Source organism: Dipteris shenzhenensis, chromosome 28, assembly GCF_047967505.1.
Source record: "Dipteris shenzhenensis isolate YYH24624 ecotype China chromosome 28, Dip_SZ_1.0, whole genome shotgun sequence".
NCBI lineage: Eukaryota > Viridiplantae > Streptophyta > Polypodiopsida > Gleicheniales > Dipteridaceae > Dipteris > Dipteris shenzhenensis.
In genome coordinates, this window is record NC_141623.1 from 21286111 (window position 1) to 21308790 (window position 22680).

General features: G+C 40.3%; 1 protein-coding gene across 1 annotated transcript; it reads left to right on the forward strand.

The window, feature by feature from the left end:
* Positions 1-5060: 5060 nt before the first annotated feature.
* On the forward strand, positions 5061-7822 carry LOC147883309 (alpha-galactosidase-like). Its single transcript, XM_087399462.1, has 15 exons — positions 5061-5113; positions 5281-5339; positions 5434-5490; positions 5582-5616; positions 5764-5867; positions 5992-6064; positions 6193-6251; positions 6351-6416; positions 6496-6579; positions 6733-6797; positions 6891-6973; positions 7080-7170; positions 7256-7305; positions 7398-7538; positions 7694-7822. Exons 1-15 carry the CDS (start codon positions 5076-5078, stop codon positions 7820-7822), a joined length of 1134 nt encoding a protein of 377 aa, XP_087255588.1. The 5' UTR covers positions 5061-5075.
* Positions 7823-22680: the final 14858 nt, after the last annotated feature.

Sequence of the window (22680 nt, forward strand, 5' to 3'; positions counted from 1 at the left end):
TTCCAATAATCCCCGGGAGAACCATTGCAGCGTAGGGATGCGGGTGCTGAAATACATCAAAGGAACACTTGATTATGGCATCACCTATACCAAGGGCAACATCTTGACCGGATTCTGTGACTTGGATTGGGCTGGAGACGTGGATAGCAGGAGATCAGTGACAGAGTACTGTTTCTCACTTGGATCTGGAGTTGTGTCATGGGTCAGCAAGAAGCAACCCACAGTTGCTCTTTCTTCTACCGAGGCCGAGCACAAATTAGCATGCTTTGCTTCTTGTGAGCCAGTGTGGTTGAGGAGGATTTTGGGGGACATGGGTGCAGTGCAGAACAAGCCTACGCAGTTATCATGTGACAATCAGAGTTGCATGGCGATTGCAAAGAACCCGATGTTCCACGCTCGCACAAAACACATTGAGATTCAATATCACTTTGTACGCGAGCTCATCATGGATAGAGAGGTGGACTTGGTGTACTGTCCGACTACAGAGAATGCTGCGGACATCTTCACGAAGGCTCTTGGAAAAGACTTGCTTGAGAGGCATCTTCATCGACTTGGCATTGGGCCGAAAAAGTAAGTTCACTTGCGGGTGGACATTGAGGGGGGGTGTTAGATATCAATGCTCCACTCTCGTGTAACTACGCAGGAACTAGCTAATTCTACTTGTAAGCCCCCCATATGAGGAGAAGGCATTTGAGTAGTTCGGTTATCCGATAGGTCCTGGTTTGGACACCAGATGGGGGCCATGTGTGGCCTGATGGCTGGACGGCTTCAGATAGAGTTGGCACACCGCCAACTAGGCTACATGGTGTGGGAAGGCATCCCTTGGCTGACCGCACTGAGGGTAGACAGAGCATTTCCCGAGGCAGCCCACTCTCGGGTTGCGGGGCCCATTTGGAGCCTCAGAGGATCTCGGATGGCTCTGGGCCGAACAGAGAACATAGGTCAGTTGCTCTGTTTTGCGCACCGGTTCTATTGTATGGTCAGTGGCCTATTTCAGGACCGACCCCCAGTCGACCGTTCTGGGCGGACTGGGTCGGTCACCCAATTGAGCCTAACCGACTACGACTGGTGCCTATATTAGAGCAAGCCCGTGAAGTCCATTTCATCACTGGCTATAGCAACCCTGATTCCTTAGCATCTAGCCTCTGTCTTCTACTGTTTCCAGCACGCCATCGAAGCTTCTTTCACAAGAGTGCACGGTTGGGAGGTAGCACCATCTATTGTATCAGTTCTATAGTAATCAAATTTTTGATTCTCCATACTATCTTGTTTTCTCTCTTGCGTACGAGATCCTGTTATCTGTTGAGCACAGACGTTGTATTATTTTCTTACAGCAGGTTCACCTTAGAAAATTTTAGTGTACAACATGAATTCAAAAGGAGGGGTATTTTAATTCAAGCTTTACAAAAACTTTAACAGGATTACAATAACATGCTCAGTGTTATTAAATTCAACTTTAGAAAAAAACAAGTTAGTTCATAAGAAAAGCAAGGCAGTGTTATTAGGGAGAAAATTTTAGAGGGGTACTTAAAATACCCTTTGAATGCATGTGATTCATAGGGTTTCCATAAAAAGAAATTATGTCTATTTTTCCATTATGCCCTTCTACAATGATACCCAAATAATTGACTACACTATGTTTCCATATAAAAAATAGAATATATATACATGGGACCAAAGAGACTGGTCAATTAGTATACATCAATACTTTCCCATCTCCTTTATTGAATGGTCAAAATATCAATAGATAAATAAATCTTTTAATTTTTACAATTGTCTCAAAGTGCGCATCTTGTAGGCCAATCTGTCTATGTGGGGGGAGGGGTAATGCATCCGAGTGCATGTTCTTGCATGTATATAAGCATGTGTGTGCATGTGTATGTGCAGATCCATGTTAGTGAATGTACACATGCACCTCCATCCTAGTGCCTGTGAATGAAATAAACATGAAGACATAGGTGCCTCACAGGCACACACACACATACACACACACACACACACACACACACACATAGAGAGAGAGAGAGAGAGAGAGAGAGAGAGAGAGAGAGTAGTTGAAGTCAGGCAACATGAGGTTGGAAACAAACTCATTCTTAGAATCTACAAGTACTAGACTTTTAGACTATATACAATACAAATTCTTAGATGTGATATATGTTGATTGATCCTTGTGTTTTATATAAAATGGAGCTTAGAGTAGATATGATAGGAGCTCCATGTTATGTATTCCCTCCCCAAAAGGAATGGACCTTAGAGTGGGTATAATAAGTTATCTATGTTGTCTCATCCTAGCATTTTATATATGGATCTTAGAGTGGGTATGATAAGACCTCTATGTAGTGTATTTTTCATTCCAAGAAATTTTTAGGGGAGCTAAATACTTCTCTATATGATTACTCTATGTTTGGTTACTATGCCATCGTACGTTGCATCACATCGCTATTACTATATGGTGTGACAAGAACCATGTGCAATGAAACAATTTGAGACCAACAAGAGGTGTAACCTTTGGGGGTGCACTACTAAGAAACCCTACGTGTCATGTGCATTCAAGGGGTATTTTAAAAACCCCTCAACTAACATTTTCCCCCCAATAAAAGCACCCCTCTTTACTTGTGAACTAATGGATTCTTTTCTAAGATTCACAAAAAAAACTCCTCCTGTTATTTTTCCCAAACACTAAATTAGAATACCCTCCTCCAATATACTAAATTTTGTCATGTGAACCACTCAAACCTTCTGTAGCGGCATGGAAATTATAGCATCATAAGCCCTTAGGGCAAGAGTCCACTTAGCACATATGTCTTCTACCAATGAGGTTATATACACGACAAAGCTAAACACACTTGATGCAATTTGGTGGCTATTTGATTAAATCCCATGTGGAGGAAGGAAATGCATTTTAATGAAAAGAAGCTGGTGGCATGGCAACTTAGGTGCTATGTTACAAAAATATATGCACATGAATGCAAGATTGGAATCATTTAATAGACCTTTTATAATTAAAATAGATTTAATGCTACATTTCCATCTCTCTTAACATGCATTATGCATTGGAATAACCATATATAGAATATATGAAAGAGCCCATAAATCATTGCATGAGTTTAACATGAAAGACTTAGAGCTTAACACTTGCCCTTCAATAAAGGATGCACTATGTTTCTAATAAGCAAAACTAGTGCAAGCCCACATCACTTTCTTGTTGTTAGTTCTTTTCATGAGTTTTGAGTTTAAAATGCCCCTATTAGCGCTATCCCATCTAGGGGGTTGCTAAGCACATACAACCAATAGAAGGGGTTTTATGTATTTATGGAGTCACATAAAATATACATACATAAGGGGTTTTTTTTATTCAAAAAGAAAAAAATTTCATACATAAAGGATACTATTATAATCTAAAATTCACAAGGGTAGGCTATTTTCAAATTTCTTTTGATTACATGTGCTATATGGAGTTTTCACATAGTGATCCTCCTAGTTGTCACGTTAAAAGATTGCTTGGTGGTTTAGTATGTGTTTACTTCCTTCCCCTGAGTTACCACTCTCACTCTATCTCCCCATTATCTTCTTTCATGTGTCAATCACACCTAGTTTCCACTCCCAATAAACCAGCTGAAGTGTGTCAATCACACCTAATTGTCAAAGTCATGGGGTTAAAGATGTATTAATCATTGTCATCTAATCGAGTCACCATTAGAAGTGAAAGTCAAATCTACAAGCTTTCTTTGTCATTGTTAAGTCTAGTTATGGCTCGTAAAGCATGGAATTTATAGGTCTCTATCATTATCATGGGATTGCTGTGGTCATTCTTGACGCCCTCTCCTAGAGTCTGTCCCCCACACATAAAAAATGGCTTTCGAACTCTCTTTGCTCAATATTTTCTAAGGTGAAAGGGCCTCCACCCTCCCTCATTTGCTCACCCGAGGGATGCACTACTAAGAGACCCTAGATACGATGTGCATTCAAGGGATATTTTAAAACCCCCTTATTTGTAAATCTTGTATGGATAGGAACCCTTGGTCTATGTAAAGGTATGGTTTTTGTTTTAATGCAGGTAAAAACCCCCATATACATTTTTGTAAATGTACCTCAAATACTTCGTCAATGCCATGGGCCTCCACTAGGCTCATCACTACTCCAACAAACCCATGTGATGACCATATCTACTCTCTTGTTTGACATGCAAGATCAATACGTAAGCAACATTTTGATGGAACACTTTGCCATCTTGAGTAGTTTTCAATGGCAGTAAAGACGGGCAAGCCAAACAAGCCAAACGGCTGCCCATGTAACGTGTGAACTACCTGAATTCCTCAATTCTTTCACATTCACCGACAATCTTGCAGCTTTAGCATCCGCAAAGACTTTTCATTAGATCCAATGTGTGAGGATGATCCATTCGCCATTCACGCTTTGCAGGCATCTTTTTCGACTCCTGTGGGTGGCAATTCATCAGATCTATTTCTCGTTTTGAACAAGGCAAAGAGTGCCCAATTCAGATTTTTCGAGGTTGAGTAAATGTTTTTCATTCTTAGCGGGGAAGAACTAGCCCGGTAGGATGGAAAACAAGGGACGGGGGGGGGAGAGAGAGAGAGAGAGATCGAGAGAGAGGGGGGGGGGGGGGAGGGGGAGAGATACTGATGGGGTTCTGTTGAACTGATTGCATCGGAGTTCCGTTCAATTGGTTGCATCGGACGCTGGAGAAGATATAGGCTGTTGAACGGCTGTCGATTGGAAATGCAAGGCTTAGCGGAGATGAATCACCTGAACGATCTTATCTAGCTTATTAGCTGGCTGTGCAGGAGCTGCCAAACGTAGCGATATAGCTTGTAGATCTCGAAACACATTTACATGAATGCAACCTTGCGACTCCAATACATATATATTCACTTAGATGCTCGCTGATTGCTTGCGGTGTAGTGATCAGACACCAATCCTACAGCATTACGAAGCCTAGCCCAATCTCGATTCGGCAAGCCATGCCACACCTTCTGCCTCTCTTTCTGTTTGCCCTGCTTGCTCTCAGTTGCGGCGCATCTGTTCCCCAGACCACTTCAGACCATGGCCGTAGCATGCTGGGCAATGGACTCGCAATCACTCCTCAGATGGGGTAAGCTTCTCACAAATTTCCGTGCCATGCCTGTGAGATCATATTAGCAGTGTTCTTCTTGATTGGACGTGCATGTGCAAATAATATCTCGTCGATCGACCTCGACGTATTCTCTCTATAGACGACACAAACGCAGAATCTCCACTCTAACAGGCTCCCACTCACAGATGGAATAGCTGGAACTACTTTGGATGCGGTATCGACGAGCAATTGATTCGTGATACAGGTAATTGTATCGCCAATGCTTTGTATGGCCCCTAATTATTCTCGGCAAGATATTTAATTCTTCGTATACCATTATTCCTGTTTGATCTATGCAGCCGCTGCAATAGTTTCATCTGGGCTGGCCGGACTGGGATACGAGTACGTTAACATAGGTATGCGATTTCTTTCGCGTTTTCGATACATTGCTTTTGAAGGCAAAGCAAAACTTTGTTAATCCAATTAACTATCGATTTCTCCCCGCAGATGACTGCTGGGCGGATACAAGCCGTGACAGTCAGGTGATTCTTTGTTACATGCTGGGGCTCTTCTTCTCCACAATCCTGAATTCCATTTCATAGAATTATTTTGTGCCAATCTCCTAGCTTGCGCTTCCAGCCGACGAGGACTACCTTTAATTTTGCAAATGATACCGATCCATCCAGCAGGGCAACCTTGTTCCGGACGCTTCTACATTTCCTTCCGGCATGAGTGCCCTTGCAGATTACGTGCATGGTTTGGGCCTGAAGCTTGGAATATATTCGGACGCGGGGTATATTGTCCTTGCTTGGCCATTTTGAAGTGGAACGTTCAACGTAGTTACTCTGGTCTGTGCTATGTTCAATCACTTCTCTGATTACATTTTCTTCTTTTGTTGGAGAGTTTTCCTTCTGCAGATATCAAACTTGCGCAGGGAGACCAGGTTCTCTCGGTTACGAACAACAAGATGCTGATACATTTGCTTCTTGGGTATAATCTCAGCTCCTGACTTCGAAAGTTTCCTCAGCTTGTGCAATTAGCAAAACACCACAGAATTTAGAAATCTGTAACGTAAAAGACCAAATGGTTCAAAATCTGCCATGTCATATAAATTGTAGGGAATCGACTATTTGAAATATGACAACTGCGACAATGATGGCACATCACCCGAAGTAAGGTCAGTTATCTATATTGAGGCTTTCTTGCTTCCAAGTTCAAAAAATTGCACAGCACCTGAGGCTACAACACCTGATAATGCTGCCTTTCACTACCTCAGATATCCAGTTATGCGCAACGCACTCCTTAACAGTGGTCGGGCTATTTTCTTTTCACTATGTGAATGGTGAGACGCCTTCCAGTCGGACTGTGTTCTGTTCCAAGGGGCAGTCTTTTCATATGCACTAAATATAAGGACGTTTCAGGGGCCAAGACAGCCCAGCGACATGGGCTGCACCGGTCGGAAACAGTTGGCGTACAACAGGAGATATCAACGACACTTGGGTGAGGTGAGCAAAGATCCTTTGAGATTGCCATGGCAATCGCGACGTCTTCGTAATCAATTTGAAAATGATGCACTCCATTATACAGGTCCATTGTTCCTTAACGCTGCGCGCAAGCGTCAGATTGAATTCTTGGAAAAATTTGTCATGTCAATGCAGCATCACTACGCGAGCAGATCTTAACAATGCCTGGGCTACGTATGCCGGACCAGGTGGATGGAACGGTAATGCACGGATCCTGTTATGACCCACAATGAGAAAATGTAAGGATTGGTCGTGAACTAATATCGTCTTCTTGATCAATCCACCAATTGCAGACCCAGACATGCTGGAGGTTGGTAACGGAGGATTGACCACGGAAGAGTATCGCTCGCATTTTAGCCTATGGGCACTCATGAAGGTTTCGCAAATGTTACTTCTTCTTCATGATGCTTTGTAATTATAGCCTTCAAAAGAAAATTGTAAGCATTTGAGGTATTAATTGGATCTCCTTCCAATCTGGTTAGGCTCCTCTCCTCATAGGTTGCGACGTCCGCAGTATGACGAGCGACACTGTCGACATCCTAAGCAACACAGACGTGATTCGTGTAAATCAAGGTCTTTCTTATATCGTGTTGCCCCTGTGCTAACTAAAATGAGATGGACTGCATTTACATATTCTAAGTACTTATGCTTCACGCAGATTCACTCGGAGCACAGGGAAAGAAGGTGGCAACCGCGGGAGGTTTAGAGGTACATGAGGACAAACTTAGTTTCACTGTGCTAACTAATGACAAATTAATAACGTAGGAATGGGAGTACTGAGATGATGGGTTTTCGGGAAGGTGTGGGCTGGGGCATTGTCCGGGGGTCGAACAGTCGCAGTGCTGTGGAATCGAGGCGATTCGGAAGCTGAAATCACCGCGAACTGGCAAGATATGGGATTGGCAAGCACGCAGGTAGTGCAAGCTCGAGATCTGTGGCAGGTGAAAATAAAGCAATCTGTCCATGAGTATTTTCGCCTCGATTATCATTTTGTTAAAATAGATCAGCAGTAGACATTAATGTGGAATAGTATTCAGGATAGATCGATACGATGCAAGGATGTATTGATGAACAATTGCTTGACAATCGCCTGCAGCAAAGCGAGCTATCCAACTGCTATCAAGGCTGTCTGCAGTCGAGCGTGGGATCGCACAGCGTCTCCATGTTCATCCTCACACCTGCGAGTTGCAATCAAAGCAACACAGTTGTGTGCAGCAGCCGTTGAGAAGTTGCGAGTGTAATACATCAATCGCCAGGAATCACCATCATTCTTATTTTACACCCAAAACATCAAACAGCTCTGGCCGATTGCACCGACGTCCATCGATGAATGCAAACTATCCATAAACAAAATGTGGGATTGCGCAAGCACTGACGGTAAATTGCTTTATAATTTCAAAAACAAAACAAGAACCCGTGCTGCAATTACCAGCAAGACAAACGGAATGGACTAATAAATCTCTTGCAACAGAAATTTCGGAGACTCTCTCCTAGTTTGGAGCCTTTCACCTCCGCTTCATATGCACCTAAGAAATTGGTGTTTTTGGACCACTCAGCATATTCACCTCCTGCCTATGAAACAAAAACAGTGGTGTGGGTAGAGAAGAGAAGGAAAATCTGTTTCTAGTAATTTATTATGCACATTTGACATAAAAGATGACCTCATTGTCCTTTTTCCAATCATTTTGACTAGAAACATAAAAAATTACATTTTCAATGCTAAATTGCTAGTTAATCTCTTAATAAATTATTAATTTATTTAATCTTCTCATTAATTTTTTTAATTAATTATCAATTCATTTTCTAATTAACAATATTTACTAATTAGTTTCTTAACTAATTTAATTGATTGTTAATCAATATTTGAATTAGTTATTCTATCATTTTTGTTACCAAATACTTTTTATTAAATAATTTCATGATTGTATACTTATAATTTCTTTCAGACTCATTAGACTCTATTATTACATTTTGAAATAGATCCGGTCTATTTAAATGATGTTTAATATGAGTGTGGGTGCTCTTAGGGATCATGGTAACTTTCTCGACATCTTACGCATGCTTCTTTTCCAAACTTCGAGTCTTCAACTTCCAACAATGAACAATGCTACTCACCTCCACTTCACTCAAGCCCTCTTTGTTTATGTTTCTTTTGCACACAACCCTCATAAAGTTGTGTCATTGTATACCTTTTTGGGAGAACTTTCAAAGGTTTTAGTTTATATCATAAAGGTGTGAACATATTGGGGATTCTCATTTCATCCTTGGCTTATGTCCGAGCAAGTTAGATGCTGTTTAAGCAACTGATCCGGAATCAAAGTTAGATGACCAAGCCCACCTTGGTCATCTAACTTTCATTTCGATTTCGTTGCTTAAACGGCAACAAAAAGACCCTCTTCAATTTCATCAGATGGTACAAAATTTGACAAGGGCTTACCACATTTCCAATCACAAAATTTGCAAGGTAAAATGCATTGCTCTGTACCTCTATATCTTCAATTATAGTATATCTAAGAAATTCAAGTCTTCTCAACTCATCGTGTTGTGGCTAAAATAAATATGAGTATTCTATGTCGGGAAATTTTCTTGTTCTTTTAGATATTCGACAAGAGGTTCATTGAAAATAATTATTTCCATATTTTAATTTGATTGCTCTCGATATTTTGGGATCATACTTCTAGCATGAGAAATTAAGTCCTATAAGCCTTCCATTTCATCTAATATGTAAAGTGCTTTATTTTTTGCAAGAAGAAATCTATTTCTTTGTGTTGTGTTTTCCAATAAAGCATATGTTTGACTCTATAAGTCATCTCCATCTACTGAGTAATGCTTCCATTACATCATTGGAGTGTTGTTATGCATACTAAACCAAAAGTAATGTGGATTTGTATGACCTATTACTGCATCATCTCCTTATTGCAAATGTGGCTCAATGAATGTCCTCTAGTGTACCATCATGTGCAAGATAGCTACTCCTTTCAAGGGCCACCAAAATTTTTCCCAATTTGAGCTAGCATATCCTCCATAGGCAAAAAACAGCGAGTCATGAAAAATGATGAGTCATGAGTTGTCGTTTGCAACAGGCTATTATGACTTTTCACTAGACTTAAATATTGATCAATTTTACAATCTTTTGGAGACATTAATGAGAACTATTTTCATAACTTTTAGAAAATAAGCATAGTTTCAAACTTCTTTTGAAAAATGTACATATTGCTCATTGAAAGATGGAAAAGTTTCTACTTTTCACATCAAATGAAAAATTGAAAAAATAAGATTAATGATGCGATCTAATATTCTTTGAAACTACTAATAATTCATGCATGTCTACATAAAGTATAATACATTATCTACTTAGAATTACAAAAATGTGTTTTTTCTTCTACGAAAACTTCATCCCAATCGTTGAAGTTCATCCTTGTCATTGAATTAGAGAATATATGTGGCGTTAAGATAAGTAGGTATATGTCGTCCATAGATAAAGAAGAGGCTTGTTGAAAGAAAATATTTCGATAGATGAAGAAAGAAAATCAAATATCTGAATGGTCAAAATTTAGACGATTGTGAGTAGTACAATTTAGTGGTTTACTTTATTTTGATCTAATATGAATCATGAAGATGAAAACAATTGTTCTTTTTAAAAATGATGCAAATCTAGATTCTGGAATCCACTTTGTTGTGATAAAGTTGAACATATAAAAATTTCTGTCAATGAAGCAAAATTTTCATCCCAAAAAAGAAAATTTTCTAGCATGAATGAATACAAATGTCATTCTAGTAGAAGGAAAAACATTTCATCACGTAAAACTTTCATTGACGAAAAATTTCGCTCGGCGAAATTTTTTTCCTATTGACGAAAATTTCAATCTGTCGACGGAATTTTTTCCCGTCGATGAAATTTGTTATTCCAGAATCCCGCCGGATTCTGGAATCCCAAAATTCATCGATGAAAAAAAAAAATCATCGATGGATTGAAATTTCTGTTGACAGGAAAATTTTCCACCGACGAAAATTTTTTGTCAATGAAAGTTTTACGTGACAAAGCTTTTTGAAATATTTTTTTGTTCATTCATAAATCGAAACTCATCTTTTTTCATATGAAATTTTTGTTCTGTTGATAAAACTTTTCTTTTTTTAAGACAAAAAATCCATTATGTTCACGCTTGTCAACATAGTGGATTCCAGAATCCAAAACTTCATGAATTTTTCTAAAATACAATTGCTAGCATACTCATGCTTCCAAATCTAGCCTTTTTAAACTAAAAGCTATATTTTTACAAAGGCTAGAGCTCGCAATCGACCAATAGATAGAAACGAGATAAAAACACAGTAAATGAGAAATTATACTAATCAAGACCATTTACAATTTGACCATTTGAGTCGTTGGGCTTCTATCTAAGTCTAGAGACATGCTTGCTTTGAATAAACCTCTTCTATGGTTGTGGACTCCATATATACCTACCCATCTTAATGTCAAAATAGATTAAAATTCAACCATTTGATCAACTTGTATAAAAAAGAAAAGTTGTTTTGTTAGACAATGCACTAAAAGTGTTTCAACAAATTGTATTAGATCTTAAAGTAACATCATTTTATGAATTATCAATTTGTGGATAACATGCTATGTATAACAAAGTATTCTAAAAATGTATACTTATCCATGAGGGCAATGACGTTGTTACTTATGTGGAAGTAAATTCATAAAAAATTCTTTCAACCAATGGACTTAAGGGAACATATCATCCAAAGATGCTTAAACAACGCGATAAAAGAAAAAAAAAAGGAATTCATCGATGTGTGGACATGCTTGATTTATAGGCTGTAGAAATCCTTGTATATGGATTTGAGTTAAAAATATATGGGCACTTGCACGAAAAACAATTAGTATTTTAAAGTAAAAACTCTAATGGCTCTCATAGTTGAATGAAGGAGTTTCTTCTTCTTTGTACTTTGTAGTGTTTTTCAAATTAAAGAAAAGAACACTTTTTTCAATTGATAATACTAGACATTTTGGGTTCTAGAGTAAAATGTAAGTAATATTTTATGCATTCTTTCTTCATAAAAGTACCATTTTAAAAAAATGTTTGGCATGAAGTGTATATTTTGTCCCTTTAATTTTAAAAAATTCACATTTTTGGTGCTTTTTTCCAAAAATGGAGTTGACTTGTCGTTCGCATGATTTTGTTGTCATTTTTTATGACTCGGTGTTAAAACATCACTTGACTTCAACTCTCCATATATAACACTAGTAAAACTTTGGTCTATGTCTTCATATGTGTAGCCCACAAGGAGAAAACCCATTGCCACTTCTTTAGACATTTTCAAATAAATTGTTATGGAGCATAACCTAAATATGTATTTGTTCTTGTTTTCTCTCCAACAATTATCAGTATATTTGCAAAATTTGAGCTAAACATCCCACGAGAATCCTAGTCTAAGACCTTTCAAATTGTCTTCATGATATATGTTACCACTTGATTACTATCGTGTTGATACAAACTATGAATGCATATGTCACAGAATAGTTGGTATCCATGTATGAATACTACACACAAGTACATTTTTAGTCCACTTTTACCCTTAGATGGAGTAGGGTCAGTCTGTAACTTAGCAAAGTAGTAGTGTATTAATACATGCATTAGCATTAACTTGCTACACCAGTTGGTGTATCAATACACCGTGCAATGTAATTAGGTTACGTCTATAAAAACATCAACTCCCATAATTTCTGCTACTTTTCGCCCACTTCCCTCTTCTCTCGACAGCTTCTTGCGTTCTTCTAGTGAGCTTCTAGCCTCTTTTTTTTTTAGTCAGGGCTAGGTGATGGCTCACTATGGCCAACCGAATTCACCTTGCCCCAACTGAGAGAGGGAAAGAGAGAGAACACAAGTGAGAGAGGGATATGTGTGTTATGTCTATGTTTGCTTGCTTGTGTGTGTGTGTGCATGTATTATATCTATCACTTAGGGCCAGATGATGACTCGCTTCATCTGGTTGGTTTCATCTTGCCCCGAGTGACGTTCCATCAGGTGGTATGAAGATCAAAGCCGAGGGATGGCCCGCTTCGATTGGATGGATTCACCTCACTTTGATCTAGCATCATATATTCATATATATTAGATATACGTGCAATATGAATACTACCTCCATTAAAGTATGGACTGATTAACCAGAGGTCACTAACATGCATGTAACCAATTTCTTGACATAGGTCCCTATGCATTATGGTCATTGCTAGCTCTGTCTTCAATGATGTATGTGCTTGTGCAGTATCGTGCCTCAACTTCCTACCAGCGAGTTGCTAGCATAAGATGGGCTTGTCCTGGAACCTAGCACACTCTCTATCTTAACCCAATACACTTTTCCTTCCACCCCTCAGCCAATTCTTCAAAAATTCTCAGTGCAACTAGTGGGAAGTGTACCTTGTAGAGCATATGTCGGGAAACTTTGTGCATATATCTATTTGTGCCTTGTTGTCTTGGCTTCTTGGATCAATCCTTTCTAAGGTACTAGCAATCTAGGTATAATGTTGTATGTTGACATTTGAAGGTCTACCTACTGTTGCCCCTTTCTCCTTTTGTTTTTTTCTATGAATGGAAGTGAAGGGTTCTTTCCATTCTATGAGCCACCTATCTAGCTTTGTTCTTGCTTCATGTATCAATGGCTTCAAGACTGCTTTACCATTTCCCATTGCACAACTATATCACCCGACACTCTAGGTAGGAAGTTTAGTACAACCTGTTTCTCCTTTGCCTGCTCCACCTCTCCACACCTTATCCAATTGCATTCAAATTGAGCAATCTTGCATTTCATTCAGCATAGACTTGGTATGAGGAATCTCTCTTATTTTCTCCTCACTCAGTCTAATAATATGTCCGACCAACACCCTACGGACAAGGTGTTGCAACTCGATTCTCGAAGTGTCTCTCTCTATCTTTGAAGGGGTGGCTGCCATGAGGAAATCAGAGTATAGATCTAATCCACACAACAATCATTACGTAAGCACTTGGCCGATTCTGCTACCATGACAATGTGTACTACATACCAAAACCAATGCAAAAAGAATTAACTAATTCACACACCAATCATAAAGCATTATGTTAACACTCGACAATCATCCCAACAACACTTGACAATCATTACCTTAACATTAGCGAAAGAAATTATGTAATGAACACAAAAATATTGCTATGCCTCCTTATGTGGTCCACGAAACAGAATGCAATCATTGACACACACATGGATGCGCTTGTAATCCAACCCTCCAAGAGAGGTCACATGTTGCCTCGCCATATCTCTTGAGGTCGGTAATTTATTCTCCTTTGGAAGCATTTTAGATAATAGCTTGCACATGAAGACCATAAATGAGAAAAAGTATTCCAGTGATTGACCCATTAGCATAATTCACCATGTTTGCAAAATAGAAATTAAAGCTTACTTGAGTAATGCATTCAAACTTGCATTGCTCCATCCATAAATGGTATGCAAGTTTAGTAACTCAAGGGAGGCATGTAGAATAGAGAATGTGCACCCCTCAAACACTGGTATCGATGCTACACTAAAAAGATCATCCTGCTCCATGCTATCATCCCTACCTGAGGATTGATTGGCAAATAAATCCTCCTCCATGGCCTCATGAAATAATCGTGGAGGGCTACTATCACCATCACTCCATGCATCCATAACGGTCCCTCTTGAACATCCCACCTCATATCGCCGACCCTTCCCTCCTCACGACAAGCATAGGGCAACATATGTGGGTGTGGCACTGCATCCTGCATCAAATTAGAAAAGGATCATATATCAAACACTTGAACACCCATAGGTATCTCAATCAACCTCAACACTTTAACACTTACCATGGATACGGTCGCATCCATTCTCAGTACTTTGAGATATGACTGAGTGTAATTCTATGTGCACGATACATGTTTCCTCGACATCGATCACACATACATTTGATTTTTTACTCCAACCACATTTCTCAATGGTGGATACAGAGGGATTCATCCTCAATGGAGGTACTTGTTGAAGATGATGACATCCTACAAATAAACAACCCAAAAAATGGTCTTGTGCTTGCAAATTTAATGAGAAAACTGTCGTAGTGCTATGATAGTTCTGCATACAGCATGCAACTTTGCATACCTTCTCCTTCTCCTTCTCCTTCTCCTTCCCCCTCCCCTTACCCTTTCCATCTTCCTTCTCGTTAGTCCATTCTCCCTTCTCCTTCCATTCTCCCATCCCCCTTCTCCTTCCATTCTTCCTTCTCTTTCTCTTGTCTTTCTTAATCCTTCCTTTCTACTTTCCCTTCCATCCATATTTAAGTCGTATTTTTAATGCCTTAAGCATTCATGAGGAAATAAGGGATTTCATGAATGATGGAAATAAGAGATTGCATGAGGGAAATTGGACTACAACATGAGGGTAGGATAAAGAAAGAGGGCATGCATGATGGAAATCATGGGATTGCATGAGGGAAATTGGAAAATTGGCATAACTCTTTTATATATGGATATGGAAAGAGGGCATGCATGATGGAAATCACAGGATTTCATGAGGAAAATTGGGAAATTGGCATAACTCTTTTATATATGCTTATGGAAAGAGGGCATGCATGATGCAAATCTTCTTCTCTTCTTTTCTATAGTTCATCATGTGGCTAGGAAGCTCTTAGGAGCCTCCCCTAACCCTCGAGATGCGTTATTACAGTAGTTATATAACATATTAGGACACCCTCCCACTCCTAGGAGTTATACACATACATGACGAGCACTCAAAACACCCCCCATGAGTCAGCAGTATAGACTCCAAACCACCCCATACCCACACGAGCTGAGACTACTCCTGTGGAGTCAAAAAACCCAGCAGGTAGTAGAGCCGCCAGCCTTCTCCCCAATCATCATGAGTTCCTTCTCCCCTGTGGTCTAGAGTCCTTTCTTCCCTGTAGTCTAGAGGCCCTTCTAGATCACAGAGATGCCAGCATACTCCCATGGAGTCGAGAGTCCCTTCTTCAGAGGAGAGTGTCCATTGTACTAGCTCGTTCACGACAGGGCAGCAGGCGTAGTAGTAGGGAGAGCTCTGGGGGATACATGGCACAGTGCTTTAGGGGTAATGGTGGGGGCAAGAGGATATGCAGACATGCCAAAGGGTGACGGTACAATCTTCTATGACATCATTGAGATGAGTGGCATTTTGATGGATGCACGGGGAAAGGACATCATGGCCTTCATGTGCTTTGTAGTTCATAACAACTACAGAGATTGATTTATTCCATTCAAAGAGTAGAAAAAAAGCTTGGCTGATGATACCATCAATGCTATACACTCTAGATATCCCAATCCAGCCAATATTCAGTTCATATACAAAATGGCCAAGTCAAAGATTACCATTATCATTGTTAATAAGAGATTTTTGCTTAAGAGGCAGGCACTATCCAAGATTGCTAGGAGAGATGGACGTCAACCACCAAGGGTCCAACCCCACACCGCTCATAAGCGCGAGTGGAAGAAAGTGATGAAGGCAGCGAAGACGACGGAGCCCAATTTGCAACAGGTGGAGGCATGAAGGATCCAGATGGAGCAATATGGAAACGTGCATTTTGGAGCAGGGGGTATTGCATCATGAGAGGACCAATTTGTAAGTATCGATATCAAATTATATTGTGTTAATGTGGTTTATTAGGAGGTTGTTCCTTTGTACTAACCCCTATCCAAATTGTGTCATCTTGCAGCTTGATATCGTGGGCAGATACCCTCCTCCTACCGGGACAGCCTACCATCGTGGACATCGCAAGTGATATACATGGAGGCACTTTGGGTTGATTACTAAGGAGCAGTATATCTGGGCTATTGGAGCACCCTTATAGGTATTTAAAAGTACTTTAAAAATGTCAATGTTGTAAATAAAGATTTGATTTTTCATACATTGATACATGTTGTCCCTCGTTTACAGGACCCTGGAGATATTCAGGAGAAATAAGGCGAGGATATTGAGGAGGAAGAAGGCGATGAATAAGGGAGCAAGGATGCGGATGACTTAGATTAGTCGTAGAAGTAGTGCTAGAATTAGTGCTAGCTACACTTTTTTGTACTTGAAGCCATTGGCTTGGCTTCGTGCCTCTCTTGTATATACACTCCTCTTATTTTTTGTACTTGAAGCCACAGGTGGCTTGGCTTCGTGCCTCTCTTGTATATACACTCCTCTTATTTTTTGTACTTGAAGCCACAGGTGGCTTGGCTTCGTGCTATATGTATATACAAGCACTTTTAGGGCTATGAATTAATATACACTCCTCTTACCTTTTTGGCATTCAATTTCCTTGTGCAATGTTCTATCAATGAATGCCTTGTGAACTAAACGTTTTGGAATTGTAATGTTTTATTCAGAATTCGAATCGTCAGCTATAGACGTGCATGGAATCATGCAAATTAAAATGTAGCTGGCTGTAAGAATTGAATTGCACACTGTAGAAATGGGATTCTTGCAACCACACATTATACACAGCGTTCTGTTCAACCACACAAAATTCTATTTTTTTTGAATAAAAATTTTTGCAGAGCGTCTATAAGAGCGTCTTTTTGTTTTTTTTAATATTTCTACAGAGCATCTAATAGCACGTCTATAGGCACGTCTCACTGTTATATAGACGTGCCTATAGACGCCGGTCTATAGATGCGCTAATAGATGCGCCTGTCACTATTTTTTTAAATTCAAGAAACACGTCTGTACACACATCTATGGAGTGCATTGTGTTATTGTGATCTAGCCATGTGGGTTAACTGTGTTCTCTTTAGTCCGTTAAATGATCATCCTATTGTTGGACAACTGCAAGCCAAAGCCAAAAAAAGCTCTAGCAATGATGAGGATGAAGAGATTGTGATGTATAGTACAATGCCACTGGAAATAGTATTGACACTGATGTCCATGGTTGTATTATGACTCATTAAAAATTCCACCATTGAAATTTTGTTGATTGATGTCATGCCACTTGGAAATAGTTTCTATGTTGGAACTTAGAAAGCATTACAATGGCTTGCAACTTGTAAGCTCTTGTGTAAGTTATGCTAGCTACTACACTAGTGTGTGCAAAATATCGACATTCGTCTCACCAAAGCATAATGTTGTGGATGATCATGGTGCAGATAGATGCTTACTTGAGAGACAAAGGGATGTGGAAAAAGGCGATATGTCATCCGATGCATGTTTTAATAGGTAGACTACCACGTTCATAATCATCCAATTATGTCAGGAGGGGGCAATACAGTTGGATGATTTCTCTCTCTTGAGGTCTAGCAAGCTTGCAAGTGCTACTTATGGGTTGCAAGTTAGACCTGAAATGCTACGTGCTCAAAAGTTATTCCATGATTGTGAAATCTAAATTAACTATAATGCCTAATTTGATAGCACCCAATGGCTCCAGAGAGGACTGGAGGACCAACGACAACATGCAACTACATCACGATGTTAGTTGGTGATCCTCATTTCAGTTGTATAAAATATTTTTTTCTCCCAGTAATTTAATTTTTTTGTAGCCTTTAATCAAGAGGGTGGTTCTATGAAAGAAATCTTAGCAGATTGGACGACATGGTCCGTCCATTATGAACTATAATTGTGTAGGTAATGTGAACGATTTGTGCACAGCGAGGCCAATAGAGTTGTGGTTGATTTCCGAGATTGTTCCTCCTTGCTTGATATGTTGCAAGGCGGCTTATACATCATGTGCCTATTGGGAATAGTTGGCAACTATTAGGCACATCTCTGTGTGTGCATTGTCGATATCAAGCCTTTGTCCAGTTTGTGATAATAGTGCATGCAATTGTTGATTGTCACTTGACAACCGCTCATTATCTTGCATCACCCACCGATACTCCATAAAGTTATTGTCCAGATGATGGCTCGCTTCGGCCGGCTAGATTTGTCTTGATGACAACCTTTCCAACTAGATGTGTGATCTTACAATCATTGATCTAGATCATCTTGGTTTTTTGCTTGTTGTTATATGTTTCCCATCTTATCTTCTATAGCTTATCCTCCTTTGATAGGGTTTCTTTTACCAATTTACAATTTACTAACATTTTGCATGCTTTAATTCAACCTCAATTGCTTGTACAATCCACACTATTGCTTGTCGGTTCCATGCTATAATCTCAGAGGCTGCACTACAAAGAAACCCTATGTATCATGTGCATTCAAAGCATATTAAAAAAACCCTCAGAATATATCACTTTGTACGCGAGCTCATTATGGATGGAGAGGTCGACTTGGTGTACTGTCCGACTACAGAGAATGCTACAGACATCTTCACAAAGGCTCTTGGAAGAGACTTGCTGGAGAGGCATCTTCATCGACTTGGCATTGGACCAAAAAAGTAAGTTCACTTGTGGGTAGACATTGAGGGGGGGTGTTAGATATCAATGCTCCACTCTCATGTAACTATGCGGGAACCAGCTAACTCTACTTGTAAGCCCCCCATATGAGGAGAAAGCATTTGAGTAACTCAGTTATCTGGTAGGTCTTGGTTTGGACACCAGATGGGGGCCATGTGTGGCTTGATGGCTGGACGGCTTCAGATAGCGTTGGCATGCCGCCAACTAGGCTACATGCAAGTGCGGGAAGGCATCCCATGACTGATTGCACTGAGGGTAGATGGAGCATTTCCCGGGGCAGCCCACACTCTCGGGTTGCAGGGCCTGTTTGGAGCCTCAGATGATCCCGGATGGCTCTGGCCGCCGAACGATGACCATAGGTCAGTTGCTCTATTTTGTGCACCGGTTCTATCGTGTGGTCGGTGGCCTATTTCGGGACTGACCCCCAGTTGACCGTTTTGGGCGGACTGGGTCGGTCACCCAATTGGCTCTAACTGACTACTTGTGGTGGCTATATAAGAGCAAGCCCGTGAAGCCCATTTCATCACTGGCTATAGCAACCCTGATTCCTTAGCATCCAGCCTCCGACTTCTACTATTTCCAGCTTGCCATCGAAGCTTCTTTCACAGGAGCGCACGGCTGGGAGGCAGCTGTTGAGATATCGAGCTCCACTCGCGATATGCCAGGGTGACCATTGTGCATTTATGTCACCAACTTGTTAGCTACAAATGCGGTTGGTACACTACCCACGAATAATAGCTGGATGACAGCTATCCTTATCTACACTAGTTCGTGGCTCAATTAGTATGCCACCTTAGTTAGTTGAGTTTGGTTTGAGACCCACATATAGGGTTCTTCTATTTCTTTGTACTAGAGTTCTTTTGGCTTTCACAGACATATGGCATTGATTATGAAGAAACATTTAGTCCGGTTGCAAGGATGGCAACTTTAAGAGCAGTCATTGCTATGGCTGCATCAAAGGGATGGTCTTTACATCAGATGGATGTAAAGAATGCCTTCTTGCATGGTGATTTGCAAGAAGAAGTCTTTATGGAGCAGCCACCAGGTTATGTTCATGCTGTTCATCCTGAGTTTGTTTGCAGGTTGAAGAAAGCCTTGTATGGCTTGAAGCAAGCACCTAGAGCATGGTCTGACAAGATAGGACAGTATCTTGTCACTATTGTCTTTCAGATCTCCAAGGCAGATTTCTCACTCTATGTGAGAAAAATAGAGAAAGGTATTATGCTGCTTGTCATTTATGTTGATGATTTGATCATCATAGGTGATAGTGATGAAGATATCCTTCATGTGAAAATGCTATTGAAGTAGAAGTTTGAGATGAAGGATTTGGGAGAGCTGCGTTATTTCTTGGGCATTGAGGTGATTAGATCACCAAGTGGGATACAGCTCTTGCAGAGACAGTATGGATTGGACATGCTGTCCAAATATGGGATGACAGGCTGTAAGCCTATTTCAGTTCCTTTGGAGCATAATGTGAAGCTAAGCACAGATGCAGGTGAGCTTCTGGAAGACCCTACTATGTACAGACGCATAGTAGGAAGTTTGATTTATATGACTATTACCAAGCCAGATTTAAGCTATGCTGTTGGATTGGTAAGTCAGTTTATGCAGGCTCCAAGGAAACCGCATTTGGATGTGGCTAGACACATACTCAGGTATGTGAAGTCCACATTGCAGTATGGACTATTTTATGAGACTGGGGTTCAGATATAGTTGCATGGATACATTAATGCTGATTGGGCTGGTAGTATTTCTGATAGACGATCTACCAGTGGATATGTGTTCTCTTTTGGGAGTGCTGCAGTCACTTGGAGCAGCAAGAAATAGCCTACAGTTGCCTTGTCGAGCACAGAGGCTGAGTACAGGGGTGCAGCAATGGCTGCATGTGAGGTAGCTTGGTTGCATAAGATACTCTATGATATGCATCAGTCTACAGATGGGCCAGTTGTCATTTATTGTGACAACATGAGCAGTATACACTTGGCAAAATAACCCAGTCTATCATGCTAGAACAAAGCACATTGAGGTGCATTATCACTATGTGCGGGAGAAGGTTTTACTAGGTCTTATTGATCTAGTTTATGTCAGCATAGAGGATCAGGTAGCTGACATATTCATGAAGGCATTGGGCACAGAGAAGCTGCGCAAGTTTAGAGACCTGCTTGGTGTGCAAGAATTGGGATTGAGCTCGAGGGGGAGTGTTGATATATCAAGCTCCACTCGCGATATGCCAGGGTGACCGTTGTGCATTTATGTCTCCGACTTGTTAGCTACAGATGTGGTTGGTACACCGCCCACGAATAATAGCTGGATGACAGCTATCCTTATCTACACTAGTTCATGGCTCAGTTAGTATGCCACCTTAGTTAGTTGAGTTTGGTTTGAGACCCACATATAGGGTTCTTCCTTTTCTTTGTACTAGAGTTCTTTTGGCTTTCACAACTAAGAAGAGGAAAACTATTTTCAGCCTCCACCTTTGTGTGTATTCCCCCATTGTGTATGTGAGAAAGCCGCAAGTGAGACTCCTTCCCTCTCTCCCACTATCTTCGCAGCAGCGCCATCTATTGTATCAGTTCTACAGTAATCAAATTTTTGATTCTCCATACTATCTGTTTTTGTCTCTTGCGTATGAGATCCTGTTATCTGTTGAGAACAGACTTTGTATTGTTTTCTTACACTACGATGGGTCACCTTCCTACAGACACAGAGAGGAGACGTGCGTTTTGTGTAGGAACAAAGCCGTGGTTTATTGAGCAAGAGGCATTGGGAGCGACGGTCGATTGGGTTGAGGTGGCTTCTCGCACGGTATAAGTCTACTTCTACTTATAATCTCACTTTTTAAACTGTTTTATTCTTTAAGTTCCAATCTAATTTCCAATTAATATGGTTTCACTCTTAGAATCAAAGCTCGAACATCCCATCAGCGGACGTGAGCGGTGATGAGATGAGGGATTAGGCTTACACAGCTTCGACGAGGGCCAGGGATCAAGCATAGCTGACGAGGGCTAGGGATTAGGCGCAACTCACGAGGGCCAGGGATCAAGCCAGTGTGACAAGGACGAGGATGACAATTCGGATGAGCAATAGTAGTAGTAGTATTTTGCATATATTTTGCCATGTATATGCTTTTGTATATCGGCTCGTTTGAGCATTTTGTATCACCCTTTTCAAAAGGGTAATTTTGTAACAAACAATGTTATATATCTTGGACATGTATATGCTTCTCTCGCTTGGTTCATTTGAGCGATTTTGTATCACCCTTTCCACAAGGGAAATTTTGTAACAAAAAACATTCTTTTGTAATTACTAAACAAAAAACATTAGTGGGGCAAAACAGGGCTTGCTGTGGCCCTGTTTAGTCCCACTAATGTTTTTTAAAGCTTATATTAATTGTCGCTATATAGCGACGTTTACCAGTGTTACTATATAGCGACATTTACCAGTGTCACTATATAGCAACGTTTATTAGTATCACTATATAGCGACGCTTGTATGGCAACCGTTCTTTTTTTATGCTTATAGCAACGTAAATACCGACCTTTGCGCCCGTCAAAAAAAAACTTTTTAGTGTAAAAAAGGTCGGTATTTCTATAAAAAAAGGGCCTATGCCTTGTAGTGTGGCCAAGTCTCCATGATTTGATCGTGTGGCCAAGTCTTCAGGATGGACAAAGCTTCTTGAGCTATCAGGATTATG